The sequence below is a fragment of the Epinephelus moara genome, chromosome 9 (genome assembly GCF_006386435.1).
Source record: "Epinephelus moara isolate mb chromosome 9, YSFRI_EMoa_1.0, whole genome shotgun sequence".
NCBI lineage: Eukaryota > Metazoa > Chordata > Actinopteri > Perciformes > Serranidae > Epinephelus > Epinephelus moara.
In genome coordinates, this window is record NC_065514.1 from 27946514 (window position 1) to 27967117 (window position 20604).

The 20604-nt window shown below is 41.6% G+C and overlaps 1 protein-coding gene across 1 annotated transcript in view; it reads right to left on the minus strand.

Moving 5' to 3' along the window:
- Positions 1–20604, minus strand: part of lamc3 (laminin, gamma 3) — a 160209-nt gene that overhangs the window by 16590 nt on the left and 123015 nt on the right. The window contains exons 13-17 of the mRNA XM_050053336.1: positions 7146–7334; positions 6590–6835; positions 3752–3905; positions 3514–3656; positions 3174–3352 (exon numbers count right to left, since the gene is read on the minus strand). Of these exons, the coding sequence (XP_049909293.1) occupies positions 3174–3352; positions 3514–3656; positions 3752–3905; positions 6590–6835; positions 7146–7334 (911 nt within the window). The remainder of the gene's footprint in view (positions 1–3173; positions 3353–3513; positions 3657–3751; positions 3906–6589; positions 6836–7145; positions 7335–20604) is intronic.

Sequence of the window (20604 nt, forward strand, 5' to 3'; positions counted from 1 at the left end):
AACATTTGCTTTATAATAGTGTGCCTCTCTGCCTTTGAACAAGTACCATATATCTTTCTCAGTATTTCATCCCATTCTTTATTTTGCCTTTATCCAGCATCTTTTTAATATCTTTCTCGATCATCGATCACACATCTCTATCTTTTCCAACCCTCCTCTCTTTGCGCTCTCCGTCCTGTGTGTGTGTGAGCTGGAGCAAAATGTGAGCAGAAAGATAGAGGCTAGGAGAGGCAGAAAAGGAGAGCTGGGGAGACTGAGGAGTAATTGCAGGTGTTCAGAGCAGACAAGACTTGGGATGTTCACTGAATTGCTAACACTGTGGAAATCACGACACGCATTCACACAGGTACAAGCCGACCCAGAGAGAACACACAGCCACTTTAGGCTGGAACAAGAATATGTATGGAGAAAAGACAGGACTTGTCGGTGGTATTGGATTGGCTTTGGAAGGCAGATCCAGGGACGCGGCACCTTAGCATGCAGACGTGGGTTGCCACAAATCTAAAGGGACAGAAAGAAGCTGCACAGCAGATCATTAGGGCAAATGTCTCTTTCTGTTTCACTGCACATCTACTGTTTACTTGCAATCTACAAATACAAAGGCGCCATATGGCTGTCATGAGGGTCTACAAAGGCAGGGTGTGCAGGGAGGGGGCTGTGCTATTTCAAGAACAAATTGCACCTCATAACGCAACAGCGAGAGCCGAGACAATGTGCAGAACCTTTATATGGATATTTGCAGCAAACACACATTAATAAATGTGAAAAGGAACAATGGAAAAAGATGAAGCAAATAAAGATTCAAAGCAGGCATATAGATACATTTACTCACGCAAGAGTGATACTGACACTTGACTTGAATGTAGTATTTTGTCAAATGTTGCAATCCCCCTTAATGACATCTCAGAGAGAATTACCGCACTTTATTCTACAATTATTTGACTTCTGTAGTTTCTTATGCCTTTGCATTAAAGGCTTTATGTGAGTGCTCAAACTAATGAATTGTTTACTTGATCAAAACAAGATGAACTGACAATTTTGCTTGGTGATTAATTGTTTGAGTCGTTTATTAAGAAAAAATACCAAACATTCACAGGTTCTGCCATCTCAGATTCGAGGAAATAGTTTAGTAGTTAGAGAGTTAGCTAGCACCACCTGTAACACTAATTAGACCTTAAAGTAGCTTTGATGAATTACCCCCTTTACAACTTGCACTGAAATGCTTTATGGATGATCGGACTGCAATTGGATAGTGCTTGATCACATGAAAGTTGACATGTGAAATTCACCCAAAATGCATTGAGGATGGATTGAGATGCGATCGGCAAAACCACCTTTAGAGGTAGTAAGGAGCGCGTTGTGACCCCACTGAACACAGGTGCAGATGCAAATGCACTTTCAGTCCCCATATAACAACTACATTGGTGGAAATATGTAACCACACGCAACTGTTCCAAACCAGAGACGTAGCAGCCATTAGCTAGTTAGCTAAGCTACTAGCAAGAAAGCAGCAAGAAAACCTATGGATGTTCAAGACATTTGTGGATCGAGTCAAGACGAGATCAAGTGTCTGCTTTCTATTTGGTGTGACAAAACATGCGAAACTTTGCAAATTCATATTGCAACCAAAGCAATGAAGCAATGGCAAAGCAAATAGTGGAGAATCAAGTAGAAAATGAAGCCAACAAGGTAGTACCAAAAACTGCAGTTCGTCAAATAGCCACTAAAGGCTGGCTCCAGAATCGAGTCAATCCCCACAGGCCCTCATGTGAAAATGCCCACATTTACAGCTGAAATGAACATTTTACAGCCTGGTACAAAAAACTGTTTAGGTCTCTAAAGCTATTTTCACTGTTCACGACAACTGTACAGGGGGTTAAAGTTAATATAACTCACCCGTTTACATTTCAATAAGGCTTAAAGTTATGCATAACTAAAGGCAGGCTGCTTTGAGTGACAGGCTGTCTGCCAATGGAGTCATCAGCTTCTCAGTCAGATCCATCCCTCGCTCCGTCACAGCTCTAACCTCTCGTTTAAATATGGTAACATCTGGATAGAGCAGGCGCCCCATGTACAGGGCTGTTGCCGCAGCGACCGGGGTTCGACTCCAGCCTGTGGCCCTTTGCTGCATGTCTCTCCCTCTCTCTCTCCCCCTTTCACACTTCACTGTCCTATCAATTAAAGGCAAAAATGCCCTAAAAACCATCTTAAAAAAATAAATAAATATGGTGACATCTGGCTCCAAAACACCAGGGGGGGACGGCCGAAATGTCGAACTCAAGGCCTCAAAACAGGAGTTCACAAACCAATGGGTAACGTCGTGGTAGCTTCGTCCATTATTTTAAAAGTCTATGCAGGGGACAGCTTCAACTGATCAGCTGTTTTCGCTGGAAAGAGTGCTAAGCAAGGTGTAAAAGGGATCATACTTGTATAAACAATGGATCGCATGCCTACTTGTATTGAAAGGAGTTGTTTGTAGTGATGAACCTACAGAAAATGAACACCAACTCAGATCTTGTCAGCTATATGGAGTTTTTCAGCTTATTGTTTATGTTTGCTGGCTCACAGCTTCTCTGTTTTGGTTCTCTCAAGCCACACTTTCTAGGTGCATCAGGTGGCTGTTTTCATCAAAAAACCTAAAAACCTTGCTGTACACTGGGGGTTTTTGGAGTGCTACTGTGTGCAGTGACCGGAGCTAACATTAAGTTGAACCTCTGAACTGTGGGCTTGTTAAAACACAGTGTCCCCTTTTGAAACTGTACACATTCCAGTAAATACACAAGATGTGATGTGTGGTTGTGGAGGCTTTGAATGAAATGTAATCTAATGTTTAAGGTGACAAATTATGCTTGCTGTTGAGTAAATAGTGAAGTCATGCAAGTAAGTAACTTGCTGCTATCCGTATCTGCTGGATGTGTTAATAGGCCATAGTCTGGTAACAAGTTTATCAACTTAAATGGTTTATTGATATTTCAGTGGCATGTTCACAGCTTGTTTCTGTTGGCCGTGCCCGAAAAATCGGTAATTGCAGTTTTAGAGCCACTATGCGTAGAATTTGAAAATTCCTCCAAATAGTAGTTCTCTCTCTCTCTCTCTCTCTCTCTCTCCCTCTCTCGCACACACACACACACACACACACACACACAATCAATCAATCACAACCATGAACTCACCTGTTTCTTGACAAGGCCATAACAAACTGGGCACTCCTCACACTGGTGCGTGGCTCTGTTGTGGAAATAGTTCAACTCACATTTGTCACACTTATAACCCACGAAGCCCTGGCGACAGTGGCAGGTACCGTTACTGTGACACTGCATGGAAGTGGAGCCCATTGGGTCACAGTTACAGGCTGAGAAGGGGACAGAGCATGGCAAGAAGGGAAACGCAACAAGATGGGGGGAGCAGAGGTAAACATTTGAACAGTCAGAAATGCCTTCATGTGTGATCTGTATTAGAGGATTAGAGGATGGCACACAGTGCAGTTGTGATGCCTGAAGTAAAGTCCTGCACCTCTGCAACCTCGTGACGAGAATCCAAAGAAGCCCACACGGCAAGAATCACACAGTCTCCCCTCCACTCCTGCACGACACACACACTGGCCTGTGATTGGATGACACGCTATGGACGATGAGCCAATGGGGTTACACTTGCACCTAAGGAAGACAGGAAAACATTTTAATAATAGATTCAGTTCGTGAACTCGGAACGTCAGCAAATCCACCTGGAATTTCACAGGTGATATCAATACCTCTCACATCCTACACCTGGTTGGAGGTTGAAGAAGCCAACTTCACAGTAACTACAATCCCGTCCGGTCACATGACCGAGGCACAGGCAATTTCCTGTCTGAGGGTGGCACTCATTTACATGCCCAGAGGTTCCGGCAGGATTGCAGCTGCACGCTAGAGGAAACAAATAAAGGAATTTCCTTATTAAAACAATAACAATATTACATTACCTGCTCAAATGTTGGTGATGTATCACTTGAGCATGGAGGACTTTTATCGATTTGATTCCAGAGCGCTTGAAGGCAAAATGGAAGAAAATGACAGACAGCACCAGGGAGACTTGTGGATCTCTCCTTGACATTGTTCTGTACAAAATTTAAACCCAGTGTACTGGTAGAACTGAAGTACTGTGAGAAAGTCAGAAGATGAACACATCACAGCTCTGACTCTCTGGCTCTCTGTCTGCCTTTGTAGCTTTATTTCAGTGTTCCATTCAATTAGACCTTTTTTAATTCTCCCAACCCAAAGACTTCTCTCTTTTTTTCCTTTCGATATCTTTCTGACTCACAGCCATTTGTTCACCCCATTTTCAGCTTTTGCCTTTCATGACTTAAGAGTGCGACACTTGTCAAATCTGAACTCCTGAATTGATTAGTTGAGTCTATTTGAATGCACCATTTTCTGTGTTCCTTGACCCAAGGCCATGTAGTCTTTAATGGGATTTGTCTATCTGACTATTATTTGACTCAACCTTTCCTCTGGTGAACAGAACAATCTGAATCCTAAAAGGTATATTGATGGCATGTCATGCATGTCTTTAGTGAGGACCAAGCGGAAACCTTCAAGGTTGAAAAATGAAGCAATGCAGAAGTGCCAAAAACTGCAGTTCCTCTAATGGCCACTTGAGGCTGACTTAAAAAAAGAGTCAATCCCAGTAGACTCCAATCTAGCATCCCCATGACCCCCACTATGGTAGAAATAAACATGTTTACAGCCTGGAACAAAACACAGCTTTGGCCTCTATAGTTATTTCAACATTCCGAACAACTGTACAGGGGCTGAATCTTTACATAACTCATCTATGTTAATGTTATAAAGGCTTAAATATGCGCATAATGAAAGGTGTGGCTGCTTTGGGTGACAGGCTGCCTACGAGGCGTCACCACAATTTATGAGTCAGATCCACACCTAGCTTCTCTAGGGCTCCATCCCCTCATCCACATATGGTCACTTCTAAATCCAAAAATCCAAGATGGGGACGGCCAAAATGCCGAACTTAAGGGTCAATTTAGGAGTCCACAAATCAATAGGATATGTCGATCATATTTTTATAGTCTATGGTTGAGGACTCAAGGATTTATAAAGAGCCCCTCCAAACATGTTTTAAGATTTAAAAAAAAGCTGCTTTGAATAACAATATAATAATAACAATCATGATTTTTTACACAACAGTTCAGTTATCATTACATCTAGTCCTTATCCCTCATTGTAAAACATTAGTCTGTGATGCTGCAAAAACTATGTATACTGGGGGTTAGTGCATTGGTGGCTTCAAGTTTCCATCACATTTGTAAGTTGCACATTGGACTGTGACTGGTTTACAAACTAGTTGTAATGTCACAAATGATGTAATGCTTCATGTGTGCATTTTAAAGAGGAACACCACCTAAATGAAGAATTACAATATGTTATTTCCATGGCCAAGGAAAGTTGAATTAATATTTTTGAGCATGAGCTGCTCTCCCTCAAAGCCAGAAATCAGAGCAGTAAGTCTCCAACTTGTTTGGTCATAAGGTTTAATGTCTGGAGTTGCTCCATAGACAATTAATGGTAGCCTGATTTTGTGGGCTCACAGAATGTTTTTTTTTTTTTTTAAAGCCAAATTTAATCTAGTGTTCTCAGCTCTGAAACAGAAAATGTACCCATATACTCAGAACATTCCCCTGTGTGCTCCCAGTGTCAATCCTTCACCATTCATTGTCTATGGCGCAGCTCCAGATATGACATCACAAATTTAAGTTTTTGCACTCTTGTTTTTGGATTTGGGATACAGTTGTTCATGTTTACTAATATTTTGGACTCTATTACGTCCATAGGACTAACTTGCATGAACTATGAAGTTGGGCCTAGTTCCCCTTTAAAGGAATACTTCACCTGCAAAATGACCATTTGTATATCAGCTATTTTTTTTCTTTGCATGCCTGTACGGTGAATGGAAAATCCAAAAAGGGGAACATTCTTCACAAACTGAAGTAACATTAGTAAAAGTATATCATAAATTAGTTTACAAACACTTACACAACTCGTGCCGTGTAATCTAAGTCTTCATTTTTCTGTCTGTACCTTCTTGTGAGCAGAGGTGTTTAAAAATGCATGTATTTGGGAAGAACTGAGCATCCGACTGGATAAATAAGACTTGGATTATATGGCACGACTTGTATGAGTGTTTATAAATGGATGTTTGTTTTGAAGACTTTTCACCCTTGTTGGCACTTTGTTCACTGTGGAGGCATGTGAGAAAAACAAAGTTTTCTTCATGAATTCAAGGTAACATGCAGTAAATAATTGTTATACAAATGGTCATTCTGCGGGTGAGGTATTCCTTTAAAGTCAGATATAAGGTGAGCAGAGAAATTTTCCTCCCTCAGCATAAGAATGTGAAAACAGCCTTCAAGTGTTAAACTTTTCACATCCATCATTCTGCATAGTGAAGGTCAAACATTCAGGTGAACTAAGCAATTGTTTTGACAGGATGGGGACTTTAACATTACCTCACAGAAGAATCTCTCTCTTTCTGTCCATCTCTGTCAATAAATACTGACGGGATGTTACCTCACAATCCCGTCCCAGTTACTCACATTTGCACTTCAGCCCAGCTGTCTGGTTCAGGGCACCGCCGTAGAAACCCCGCTGGCAGCGTTGGCAGTGGTCGCCCTCTGTGTGTCCCATGCATTTCAGACATCGGCCGGTGATGTGGTCACATATTCCCACCGCGTTGAAGTCCACGTTGCCATTGCAGTCGCATCTCACACACGGTCGAGCTGCCCCAGATTGTCCCAGGGGGTCACCATAGTAACCATCTTCACACATCTGACAGCGCATCCCTACACCAGGGGAAAGGTGAAAGGAGTGGGCAGGAATTAGATGGATGACTGAGCTGCTGGAGGTCATTCTCGTGTCACCTCAGACTCTTATAATTAAATTAAAACTCTCTCATCAGATGTGTCTGAATCACAGGTGGCATTGTAGAATGACAGCCCCTGCAAATGAGCTGCATTAAAGCCACAGTCTTTTCAGTATCACGCTGTCTGGTGGAAATGTTCTTATCATTTTGTTCTTGACAAAAAGCCCATTATTTACTGTTTGGTGCCAAAACAAATATATATATTTTTCATTGTTGGTGGTTCATCTCACCTGTCTGTCCTGCAGGGCAGTTGGTACAGACCACCTGTCTTGTCTGCGCAATTTCCACACAGCTGGTACGGTCAGGGCAAGGGCAAGGCTGACAATCACTAGGCGTGCCAATCAAAGCATTGCCATAGTAACCATCCAGGCACTGCTCACAGGTCATCCCAGTGGTGAAGTCGGAGCACTCACACACACCTGAAACAGAGAGAGGAGTGTAACGCTTACGCACTCCTACGACACACACACACACACACACACACCTGCTTATATGCGTCATTGTTTTTCACACTTTGGGGTTCGACACAAATAGACCACAGAGGGTGATGTTTACTCCATCGCCAGCAGAGTGCGCTGTGTCGCTGACCATAACTGCAGTCAGTCCATACACACACTCCACTCCACAGCATAAGAAAAAATAAAAAATAAAAAAAACTCCCCACAGCCCACCATGGAGAGCGGAAGACAACTAAATTCACCCTGACTATAATTGCTTTGGGAAATATAAGAGCCAAATGCAGTCTGAAAGACCTTCAAGAAGCAAAGCAATTCCCCCACCAAGTGGGAGAGATTACCAATTCTATGATGTCCTTAAAAACAAACTGTTGTTTCAAAAAGCCGCACAAAAACAACTCGCAGCCTAAGACCACTTAGAGGATTTGCTCATGTGCAACATGTGTCGATATACACGTATATACACCAAATGCTCGGATGGATTCTCCTCAGTTCATTGAGCAGATTTTCCTCCTCATTATGTCAGATTTCAAATCCAGTAAAGTACATGCAGAGCTGAATGATGTAACGTGATAATCAGAGAAATTATCTGCAGTCATGGAGGAACTGACATTAAGACTAAGTGTGCTGTATGACTGTAAAATAGCAAAAGGATCCAAAGTAAAATAACCCCGTCTCCTGCTGCAGTTCAGTGACTTGCAGTGGCTCTAACGTCACAGGCTGAGACGACAGGAGCCACGTGCACCCCCACAGCCTCCTCTGCGTTGCTGCATTCGTGCAACAGTAACTTCTGAAATGAAACAGTGAAAATGTGACATAATACAATGTGGCATTCTAATTTAATAACTGACTGACTAAAGCTCACAGTGGAGCACAGAGTAATAAGTGTTAACATTCTTGGAAAACCACAAATAAAAAAGCAACTGCTAAGATGCTTGCAGAGTTTAATTCATCATAAGATCACTATGAGCAAACCTTCATTAAATTTTAATCAACATTTATGCAGTTTAAATGTAACAAAATAGTATGCAGCTTTTTTTTTTTTTTTTTTTTTTTTTTTTGCTGCAAGGAGATATTTAGCATTCCTGCTGCACTGCATGATAGTTTAGTATTCACTGGGCATCTGTATGTCAGTATAATAATTTGAATCATTTTTTAAATTTCAAAGTTGCTGAAATGACTCCAGCATATGGGTTGATAACAATAATTGCACTGATTTTCTAGAGAACACCAATAAGATCTCGATGCATGGCAAATAATCCGCCGGCGTGCGATTTTACAGAGTCCTCATTAAAATTTCCCATCACTCCCTCATAGCCTACGGTGTGATTCAGCAAGGAGCTCTTTTCGCTGTGCATTTTGAAATCAGCTCACACCACTGAATATTGGAGTAAAGAAATTCTTGCCGCTAGTTATGGGGTCACTGCAACCAATGCCTGCCACTGCTAAATAAAGCCCTGTTAACTTCAGACCTGTAAGTCAAGTATATGAGATAGAATAACGGCTGCAAAGCTAAATTGATCACACAGCCATTAGGGGGAACAATTATCCTGTTGCCCGATGAAGTGTAGACTTCTGGGTAAAAATCATTAGTTCCTCGGCGAGGTGAGGTGAATAATACATGACTTCCAAGCATGTAATGCCAGTCATTTAAACAGAGTATTTAGTAATAATGATTGTTCCTAGCATAAAGAAGTGAATCTTTCTTGAATTTCACAAGGCATTACAATGACACTGATGGTGTGCAGTGTCAATCCCCAATGAGCCATAGTAAATTTAATGGCAGCAGAAAATGTGCTGACTTTACTGAGTGTGAAGATGACTGAGCGTGATATGAGGCAGCAGAGCCACTGAGGGCCTCCTCGACACTATTATCATTCCATCGGCTCCTCAGAAAAGCTAACGGCATGCATCACAAACCGTCGCCGGACGGCGGGCTCGCTCTTCACGTGATATTCCTCATCGTCATGCTAATCATCATTACACCATGACATCCCCGCAGAATAATTTTATCAATGAATCAATGACCGCTCATTCAGCCTTAATGAATTGGGATTTCTGTGAAGCTTCCCCCCGTGGAGCCGCACACTTTGAATCCTTTGACAAATCCACACAATCCCGCTATTCTGCTCTCGCCCTCTTGTACTCCTCCCCTTTCAGCTACGGAGTGGTGCACTTCAGCGCTCTGCTCCCCGCCTAAACTCTGCCTGTCTGTTCCGTGATGGCAAAGCAATATTTCTGTATGGGAAACAAGCAGTCTGGAGTTGTTGTTTTTTTTTTTTTGAAGAGGAGCCCTCCATCATACACAAATTACACTTCAAAGAGCTCCTTTCTACCACTGCTCATTCTACCTGTACCTCATCCTTTTACTCTTCTCCTCATTGTACTCTACAGAACACACATCCAGGACTAATGCACTTCATTAAGGAAGCCACTTGTGGAGGGTAGGAATACACTGGAATACATCACTGTATTATAGCCGCAGGGGCACGGGCAGGCACTACAGAATGAATGAAAGACTGGCAGCTTTGCCATCAACCCCCTTTCTACATTTCCCTCATTGAGTGTGTTTACACTCGTGCGTCATTCAGTATTCCTCTCAAACAAAGTGCGACGAGTAGCTCTTCCAAAGATAGCGGTTATCATTGTTTGCAGTAGCTTGTAATAGCTTTAACACCAGATGGAGATAGAAACGTGGGAGAGAGAAAATCCAAAGAGAAATGGATTTTAAATAAGTATGTTTTTGTTTAGGCGACGATAAGAGCGCGCCTCTCTTGTGTTATTACATTCTTGCCCCCAGAATCTCATTTATTTACTGACCAAATTGAGTTTCTAAAGATCATTGCGTGTCATTCCGCGCCATCTTGGGAGGTCTCCCTGAAGGAGAAGGGCAATGTGTGGGGTCTCGGATGATGTGTGAGCCCAGAAATACAAGTAAAACAGGTCTCATGAGTTCAAAGCAACATGTGGCTGCGTGAGTTATGCGACTGTTTAGGCTACTTTTTTGCTCAAAGCGACAAATGCCTCTCAAGTGATATTGGGAAAAGAATCAGTTCTAAGCTAGAACATAAAATTGCTTTTTTTGCTTCTATTTCTACTCTGCTTTACATAAGCACAACATGGATGTGATGTCAAAAACATGAGCTTTTCAAGACCTCCACATTTTCCAGGAGGCTTGTCTCCTTAGCCCAGTGGAACATTAAAAAGCTTCAGGCAAAGGAAATGTATTTACTAATGCATGTGTGAACTCCCTGTTAATGAAGGAGAGAAGGAAACAAAACAGAAAGACAGAGAGAGACAGAGAAAATCCTGTCTGCGGCTCTGAGGCCTCGAGGGTAGAAGCTGGGGGTAAATCTGCTGCGGGACTGTTTGATGGGGATGTTGCTCTCTAATTTAACACAGATATGCTGCCAGCGCCTGCTGCTGCAGATGTGGCTCGTCAGTGGGGTCGGAATGGGTGGACTGCCGCAGAGGAGAGAGGGAGGGTGTCGAAGGAGAAGAGGAGGGGTTGTATATATTCCATCCACCCCCATACATAATGTGCACAATACGGATGACCGGGGATATATGTTTTGTCATAGTGTGACTGTGGAAAATAAATGCATCAATTCCTGTTTTGTGTATAGAGGCTGTCAGCCAAATTGTTATGTCCAAGGCCCTGGGGGTATCAGGGATGGGGACTCTAACGGCAGTGGTTGTAGCTCATGCTGTCTCTCTCTGGGTCACCTCATTGTTACAGAGGAGCTGGACAAACGACTTATTGTGTATTTTGCTCAGATCAGATGTCCATTTACTCATGAAACTGATGCAGTAAGATGCAAAATAATTCTCTGAAATTGTGTTTGAACATCTTGCAACTTTGCTCAGCTGGTTTAATAACAAAGGAGAGACACATTGCATTAGGTTTATCTGTCTATTCTTTTTTTAACCACGTTAGCGGATGGTAATGTTGACCTGTTTGATGGTCCACCACTTTGGTCCAGACTTAAATATCTTGGCATCAATTAATGAGATTCGCCATGACTTTTTCCACAAACATTCATGGTGCCCAGATGATGAATCCTTTGATCATCCTCTGATTTTTCTTCTGGGTTTACATTTGTGGTTTTGAGCTAAATGTTTCCACAACTATTGGATGGACTGCCACAAAATTTGGTACAGACATTGTGCGTCTTGTCTCTATTTTGGTAAATTAATTCCAATCAAAATATGAGTATAGGTATGTGGAGAGGGAGACAAAGGAACCAAAAGAAACAGGGATGATTGAAGAGGCACTGGATTATTTATCCCATGTTATCATAGATGCATTATTAACATGACTTCAATATAAAATTCCTGATACCCCTAGTTCCCACCAATGACTGTATTTAAAGATGGATGGGCCAAAAACAAGTCAAAACATCTGGACTGCCCTCAGGTGGCTGGCTGCAGTACAAATCATCAACCCTGTCCCCTCCATGTTAGCAGATGAGACATGAGCTAAGAAATCAAAGTACCGGTCAAATACATTTTTTCTGAAGTTGGTTTCTGTCATTTTAGGTGGTTTTCATCATGCTTATGTATGTTTGAGTGTTTTTTGATGTTATAAAAATAAAGTGTTGATGTCATGATCAGAGTTCTGCATGGGTTTAATTTTTAAGACCTGCTCCCAAACCAGAGTTGCCATGTGCCATACTGCCTCTGCCCAGCCATTTGCGCATATGACCATTTAGCTTGCATCCTGACTTCTTGACACGAGAGCCGCAATCCGACCTGAAACTGCCAATCCTATAATAACGACGTGTTCAAATAATTAAATTAGGCAGCACATTTAAAGTGATAATTTTGGGCCCTCATATACATGTGAAACAAAGATAATATATTTTAAAATGAAGGATATTAAGGAAATACAATTTAGATGATTATTTTCTGCTTATTCTCTTAATATTGAGCAGCACATCTCCACAGTTAATGTGCCTGTTAGTAACGTTCTTGATTGAAGCAGTTCCCATAATCCAGCTGGTGCAGAAGACGACACACAAGATCAGCAGTTAGAGGATTAAAACGTTAAAACACTAAATTAAATTCATATTATTTTAAATATATATTTATCATCCAAACCATATGTTCTTAATTTCACCCAGAACCAAAAAACAGAAATAAAATTAAGACATAATACCACCCGCGAATCCCCGCTTAATGTGGGTCACCCATTCGGTATCCACGGGTACCCAACCTGATGCATGGCTCTGGTTATGATTGACAGCTATTTTTGTCAATTGCTGTGTTCAGGATTAATGGTGCTACTCATGTTTGGGGCGAGAACTCTTCCTGATTGCTACTGCACAAACTCTGGCTCCAAATGACATCACCAACGCAAAATAGCAGCGCCTGTATCCGGAGCATGGTCTCAAAAATCCAGCGCTTGGGCATTGACTTGCAGCATCAGGCACCAATGAAAAACTGCGTCCTTTAACATCGGCATGATACGTAGCCGGTTGCCGTTATAGTTTAACGGTGCCTGGTGGCGTCAGGGGACATGGACATGGAAGGACAAGGACGAAAGTTAAGGCGGTGAAAGTCCAACTGGGGCGGGCAGATGGGTCCAATAAACACTGACTTTTAACTCTGGGAGCGGTGTTTGCGTCCCATAAGATTCTAAAGCCAAACCCTGATCTTTTTCCTAAACCTAACCACATGTTTTTGTTGCCTAAACCCAACCATGTGTACAAAGTGTATTTTGAAAGAAGACAATGCATGTAACAGGCAGAACTTGACATGGCGTCCCAGAACGTCGACAACCAACGCAACCATACTACCCTTTACGTTGTATGTGGGTGTGGAAAGTCCATGACCAAACGTCAATATGTGACGAGTTCGGAGTGAGAATGTGTTGGTATCCGGGATATTTTGGCTTAATTTTTGTTCAGTGGGAGGAAGTGGAGACGTGTTGTCCATCTTTATATCCAGTCTTTGGTACCCACATATTGTACAACTTTGGTGATCCCCATCATCGTGTCAAGATTTCAGTTTGTTCAGTGCTATAGTTTATGACAAAATACCAGCACATTCCAGTCAACCCCAGGTGTGCAAATGCAAACATGCTAATATGCTAAACTGTGACAGTATACATTATACAAGCAAACATCAGCATGTTAAAGCACAGCCTCACAGAGCTGCTAGCACAGCTATAGACTCTTAGTCCTGTGCAGAGGTTTTCTTTTTATATCTGCCGTTTTTAGACCGAGGAGACTTCCACATTTTTATTCATTTTGGTGATGCACCAGGTTGGTTGTGCTAAGTTTTCCCTGTCTAAACTAATTTCATCAAGGGAAAGGTTGAAACCTTTTCAAATCAGCAATCTCTGACAGTGTGACTGGAAACCAAGGGAGGCAGACAGAGTGTGCACATTGTTTATCTTTCTGTTTATTTTGGTGTAAAATAAATGCACTGGTTGTGAGGAGATAAGTAAAGCATGCTGAATGGGATCAGCAGGAGAAATTACATGGTAAGATTCATTCTAACTGACTACATCTGTTTTTTTGCTCTTTCTCACTTCCTTCCCCCTTCACTGTCGCTCTTCATATCCCATCACGCTGATACAGGCCAGGCATCTCAGGGCTTAGCCTGCAACAAATGCAGCCCACCAGAGAGATTAGGGGGCAGAATAAGCCAGTGCTAGAGCCGGCTTCACTCTCTATCAGTTTGTCTGCCTCAACTTTCTCCCATAGATTTTCTAACTAATGACCTTAGAGAGCTGAAGATGGCATTTAAGCAGGCATTTGGGAAATGCACGCCCTGGCTTACTCTGTCTCATTCTAAAGCAGCGTTTTGTTGGTAAACACTGACTCACAGTATCTTCCATTTTAACCAGGCATTCTAAGGAGTATTGCAATGAGCTGCATATTTGGTCATTTCTTCATCTGTACCCTAATTGATGCAATGAGACAGGCACTCTAGGTGATGGCCTTTATTAGGACCTCTTCAATGTATTTTGCTGCAGGAGCCCCTGGTGGTCCGTTCTCCTTCACAGACCAAGAACAAAAAAAAAAAGCTTCCGTTTCCCGACCTGCTCCACCAGACTGCAGTGGGCGTGACATTTAGCTATGCAAAACCACTGTGCATTATTCAAAAATTTGGCCCCGCACAAATGTCATAGTGGGAAACAAGCATACGCTGTTATGAAACAGAGCAAGAAACAGAGAGACCTTATTTATTCTGGGGTTTGTAGAGTGGATGCATGTGCTGCATTCAGGTACTTGTGGTCACCAGAATGCACTAACTATAGCTGGCCTTCTTAATAGCCTCGAGATTAAAGATAGATCCAAAGTAAATGGGGAAACATGACTGAATTTGAAGTCAACTGGAAATTATTAATTAAGCCTTAAAGGGATAGTTCTGACTTTTTTGAAGTGCGGTTATAATGGGTTCTTGTCCATGGTCAGTGTATTACATATGGTAGCGATCAGTCGGGACGCCTAAAGTTTGGAGAAACAGGCTGGAGTCTGACACAGAAGCCAAGCTAGTGTTGTCACGATACCAAAATCTTTGTTTGGGTACCAATACCAATATGAATTTCGATACTTTTCGATACTCTTTGGTACTTTTCCTAAGGAAAAGTCCTTTTGAATACAAACCTTTAGAACAATAAATAGTAGGGGTGTAACGGTACCAAAAAAAATCATGGTTCGATAAGTACCTCGGTACGGACGTCACGGTTTGGTAACTCAAATGTCCCACCACGTTTGTGTTGTCTCGTGTTGTCTCCCTTTGCGAGGCAGACTTTCTCTTGTCTTTTTTCATATGCGCCAGCTGCGAATGTTGATACAGGTGTTGTCATACACACCACTTGTGCAATCTGTGCTCCAATAGGAACAAGAAAGGCGTTTGTGTGCATAATTGAGTAAAATAAATTAACTAAATTAATTAATTGAATCAATTTCAAGTACCGGTATTTTCCAAATGCAGTATAGTACCGTCTGGAATACTCTAGTAACGCGGTACTATTTTAGTACCGGTATACCGTGCAACACTAAGCCAAGCAATTTATTAATTAACATTATTATCTTTTCTAGTTATTGTATGAAATACTAACAGGAGCTAATGAGAAATCAATGCAAATAAACAACTTGGCAAACAAACATTAAAAGTAAATAACAAATGGTAAGATAACTATGTGTTTGCAAATTTCATCTTCTTTTTGATGCCCTGGATGACTTTTGCCTTTTATTTTCTCTAACTTTAATGCTCTCCACATACACTCCACTCCAAAGTTCCCTTATCTTCGATTATTTTTGAATAAAATTTTTTGGGGGGCTGCCTTTGTTGCCTATGGAAAGATCCGCCTCTGCACAGCAGCCTGTCTGTGGAGGTGCAGACACTAATAAAGATCACTTTGATCCACATCAAACTAATGATTTTGAGATCATCCAATAGCAAGAATACACAAAGGGATTTTGTGCATGAGATATTGTGGGGAAAAATGCTCCTTTAACCTAATTAATGAATGAGTTCTCATTAATAATGTGTCACTGATAAGAAGAAGACAAAATTAATCAAAGTGATTTCCTCTGCTTGGTTCATTAAAACATAAAGAACCAGTGTTGCCTTTGATTGTGTGTTGTTTTTGAACTAATAAAAATTTTAGATTGCAGTTTTGTGCCAAATTAGCTTTATATTGTGTTTTGTATGTTAATTTGATTTTATTGCGTAGCAACATTCTTATGGGTGAGGATAATGGGAAGAGGCACTGAGACAGATGAGGCTGAGGATCTGAATGGTGAGACCTCTCTCGACTCTCCTTTTGAAGCCTTACAGCAGTATTTAAGAAAACATAACCAAGAGTGTTGCCATGCTAAGGTTTGCTAATTAGCACTAAACACAGAGTACAACTGAGGCTGACAGGAATGTCAAATGTAAATTGCTTACACCACTGTACTCTGTATGCTACTGCTAATTGGCTATCTTTGTATGTCCACAGACTTTTGCATTTGTCGGCTTTTATATTTAAATCTCTCATTGGGCTGGTTCCTTCTTGTCTTTGTGCATATGTTTGTAGAAACATATAGATCAATATGGCCTTTGCTCTCATAATATTCTACAGATGTTGGTCCGCCGTGCACAGAACAGAATTAGGCAAAACAGCTTTTAAATATGGGTGTGCAGTGCCACTAAATCTCCCTAAATGACATTGTTCCTTTTTGTAAGTGTTACTGAAATAGTTTAAGGAAATATGGGCCGACCTATTAATGCATCTTAACTTGCATGACATTTGTATTTGTCTGTTTGTGCTTGCTGTTGTTGCCCTCTTGATCAGGTCAGTCCTGAAAACTATAAACTGTAGTACTTAAATTTTGCCGAGATGGTGCGCACTGGAACAGAAGTTGAGGAATCACAATATTTGTAGATATGGAAGGATGGATATGGATATGGAAGATATTTACCCTCATGGTGGCAGTAGAGAAAAGGTTAAAGGATCACTAAAGTGGACAGGATTTATCCTCTGTGGACAATGAACGCCTATACATATTTTCATGGCCATCCATCCAATGGTTCTTGGGGTATTTCAGTTTGGACCAGAGCGGTGGACCTTTTGATGGACATAATGACATTACATCCCTAGAGCCCCACTGCTGGCATGGCTAAAAAGGAATGGTCCAAATCAAAGCAGCAGAGAGTCAAGACACCCTGACTTTTAGCTCCAAAAAACACCATGATGTAACTAGAAAGTGTGTTTTCATCAGACCCAGTGAATGTCTCAGACCTAAGAAAGCTGCCTCTGTACCCACACAGAACATTATACAACTATTTTGGCAGATTAACAGTACTCCTCGCAACTGGTAATTAGATTTTGCCCTCTAATTATTTTGTGTTTTTTCATTTTAGACTCATATTAGTCATTTTTGTTCAGACACACAAAAAGATAATCTTCAGATGACATTGTTCTTTGAAGTAAGTATAAGTGTGGTTTACAATGGAGCACTAACACAGGTCTATTAGGAAGCAGGGCTAAGAGAGGAGCTCTAGTTCAGCACCCTAATGCTCAACACCCAGCAGAGACTACAGTGTCGAGAGCATCATGTGTTTCATTTGTTTAAGTGATTAATGAGCGCTCCCCTACAGTGTGGGCTGCAGAGAAAATTGAGTGTCTCCATTTTATCTATGCATTACAATCATCTCTCTCCTTCCTCAACACCCTCCCTTGAGCTTATAAATCATGGCCTCCTCCCAATTTTATGGATGGTGTGTACACAATTAACACAGCGTACACACTGTATAGAAGCATGTCCGGGTCAGTGGTACACTGAAACGCCAAAAACTGTGGAAACACATGCGCTACACCCACATTTTTTTTTTTTTTTTGTATCTGAAGGACGTATGTTTGACTTCATCAGCCCTGCAGCGCAAGTGCTCGGTAGAAATCGCAATTTGCTCGTTCCACCACAAATATTAACATTTCCAATCTGTTGTGTTGCGCTACAGCAAATAGAAGCGACACGACTCAGAGAGTGTTAATAAATCATGATTATGAAGCACCATTGGCTGCAGCTTCCCTCGGCAGCCAGTGAATAAACTCCATCCCAGTTCTGTCTGTGGGCACACCCTGCATGATGATACAAGTCGTTAGGTAATTATACAGCAATTAAGATTCTGATAGGAGAAACAGCAGGTTGGTCCGCCCTCCTGGTGACAAATGATGAACAGGGTATCTCTAATCGACTTACTTTGATAGTTCCCCTTGACCTGAACTTATAGATTTATGGGAGAGAGTGTGCTGTTTGTTTGCTTCCCTTTTTCTTTTTTTGAAGTAAAGACGAGCCAGCCGGCTGTCAGAAGATGACATGCCATCATCATCGGTTGGAAAAAGAAAGGCTAATTTTAACTAGCTCCCTTTCCTGATAGTCAGCTATTCAACTCAAGTGCTTCGTGCCAAAGGACACAACACACAGGGGATTTTTGATCCATGACTCAGAGGACACATTGCGCTCCATATTTAACACTCATTCATCATTTGCATGGCACTTGTGCCGTGTGAATATTTTTAAAACATCCTGAAAAGCTTGTGTGTGTGTGTGTGTCTTCACAGCCTGTGGGGACTTGTCAGGTGTGAACTCTGTTGAGATGCTAAACGCTGCTAAACTCAACCTGCCGTGCGTAAACTGAACCTGCTTTGATGTTAAACAGTTAAACAGGTTCATTAATAAATTATGGGGGGTTTCTTCCAACAACTCCGAACACAAGTACATTTGTGTTCAGACCGCCCTGAAATCTCTCTCTCCTAGCTCCTGACACTTTTAATCTTTTTAAAGAACAGGAAAAAATAAACAGACTTTTCAGTTTTAATCTCACCACTTTTCCTCTAACATCTGCTCTCGGATTCAGGTTGAACTTACTGTTGGCACTTAATCCTACTCTACATTAAAGTACCTACAAATTACACAGAACAGGATGTTGGGTACTATATTGATATAAAGGAATTATGGGGATATACATGGGTATATATACAGGGAGTGGAAACTTGAGAGGAGTCTGCACAGAAGGGAGTCAAGGGCGCTAAAAACAAAGTCAAGGTGACTGTGGAGAGCAGGTGCAATCCTTGCTGAGAGGAAGAAGGAAGCCAGCAAGAGGCTGACTAGGGAGTCTAGGGAACACGAAGAGGCAGAGAGAACTAGTGTGTGTGTGTGTGTGTGTGTGTGTGAGAGAGAGAGACATCCAGATTGAGAAGAGACGTAAGAGACACAGGAAATCTGCAAGCAAATTAGACATCATTAGCCAAGAGGCAGCTAACAAGTCTAATTAGGGGGGAGGCAGGCAGGCAGTGATACCAGACTTGCTTCCGGACCTCAGACGCACACACACTCATATAAACACACACACAGTCACAAACATAACACACACTCGCAGCCAAAGCTTGAGGCATCTCCTAACTAGGTCAGATCTCTGATACTTTAAGTCTGAGGGTAGGAGGGAGAGATAGAGAGGAAGAGAGAGATTGAGAGAAGATAAAAGATGGAGGGTGGGACCTTGGATGGGAGAGTTGTCTGTTCTTGGTGAGATGGAGACACTGGTTTAAAGCTGCGAGAGTGAGATAGTGTGGAAAAGACTCAGGGAGAAAGAGAGAGAAAGAGTGCACATGGTAAACAGACGCACACATATAAATAACTGCATAGAGGTTGACTTGTTTACACACCCAACAGCTGCTGTTTTACTTCTGTCATTTACGGGACGCTGCGTTTAGCATATGAATCTGAAAGAATACTGCAGCTGCTGTTATTATCTCCCATAAAAATGTCAGGTGCGTTAAGTACACACTCCTAGTTTTAGCTGTTATTATAAAGATTAGTTTTGTGAAATGAGGGTATCGCTGCATTAGCACAGCAATCCAGTTCTCAGTTTGAGTGATAGCTTGCCAATACACCTGAGGGATGACTGAGTTACATTCCCTTGAAGCGATGATGACTGAATGTCAGCTCTGGGAAGACACAGAAAAATGCTTCAGTCGAACAGCCTGCATCTCTCTCTGTTCCCTCTGCTCTTTCAGAGGCACAGTGACAGAAAATATTGTCTCAACAACCTCTGATGATCCCTCATCTCATGTAACGCTGGCTCAGTGCTTCGGAAGAATGGCGCCAATGCCTAACTAGCAACTTGGACCAGCTTAATATTCTATAATACAGTAATATACCAACACATCATTCTGTTTAGCAATGAGCAAAGCTTGTTGCCATGGGCAATACAAATGGTGGTAATAGTTTTGAATGCTGACTTGTGAAATGGTGGGCTTTTAAATCACTTAACGAAGACAATTCTGTCTTACAAACATGATTAAATTGCTTTTTTACATTCTGTTTAATTCTATGACTCTAAATGCACTACAGATAATGAAACATAATGTTGCATCAGACTTTCTTTCTTAACAGTACTTCAGTGATAGTATATTCTGTGATGAGGGGAGAGCATAGATTGTATGAAAATAATGGACATGGACACAGCTATGAAGCATTGAGTTTGGTATTCCGGCCGTCACCATCTTGATTTTTGGATCCAGAAAAATCCTTTATACAATATAAACAGGTGAGTTCCATAAAAATTCACCCCAGTAAATGAGAAAATTAGCTATAGAGACCAAAACTGTTTTTCTGTGCTAGACTGTAACTATGTTTATTCCTGCTTTAAAATAGGGCATTCTAACATGGGGTCTATGGGGATTGACTCACTTCTGGTAGCCATTCAAAGAACTGCAGTTTTTGGCAAC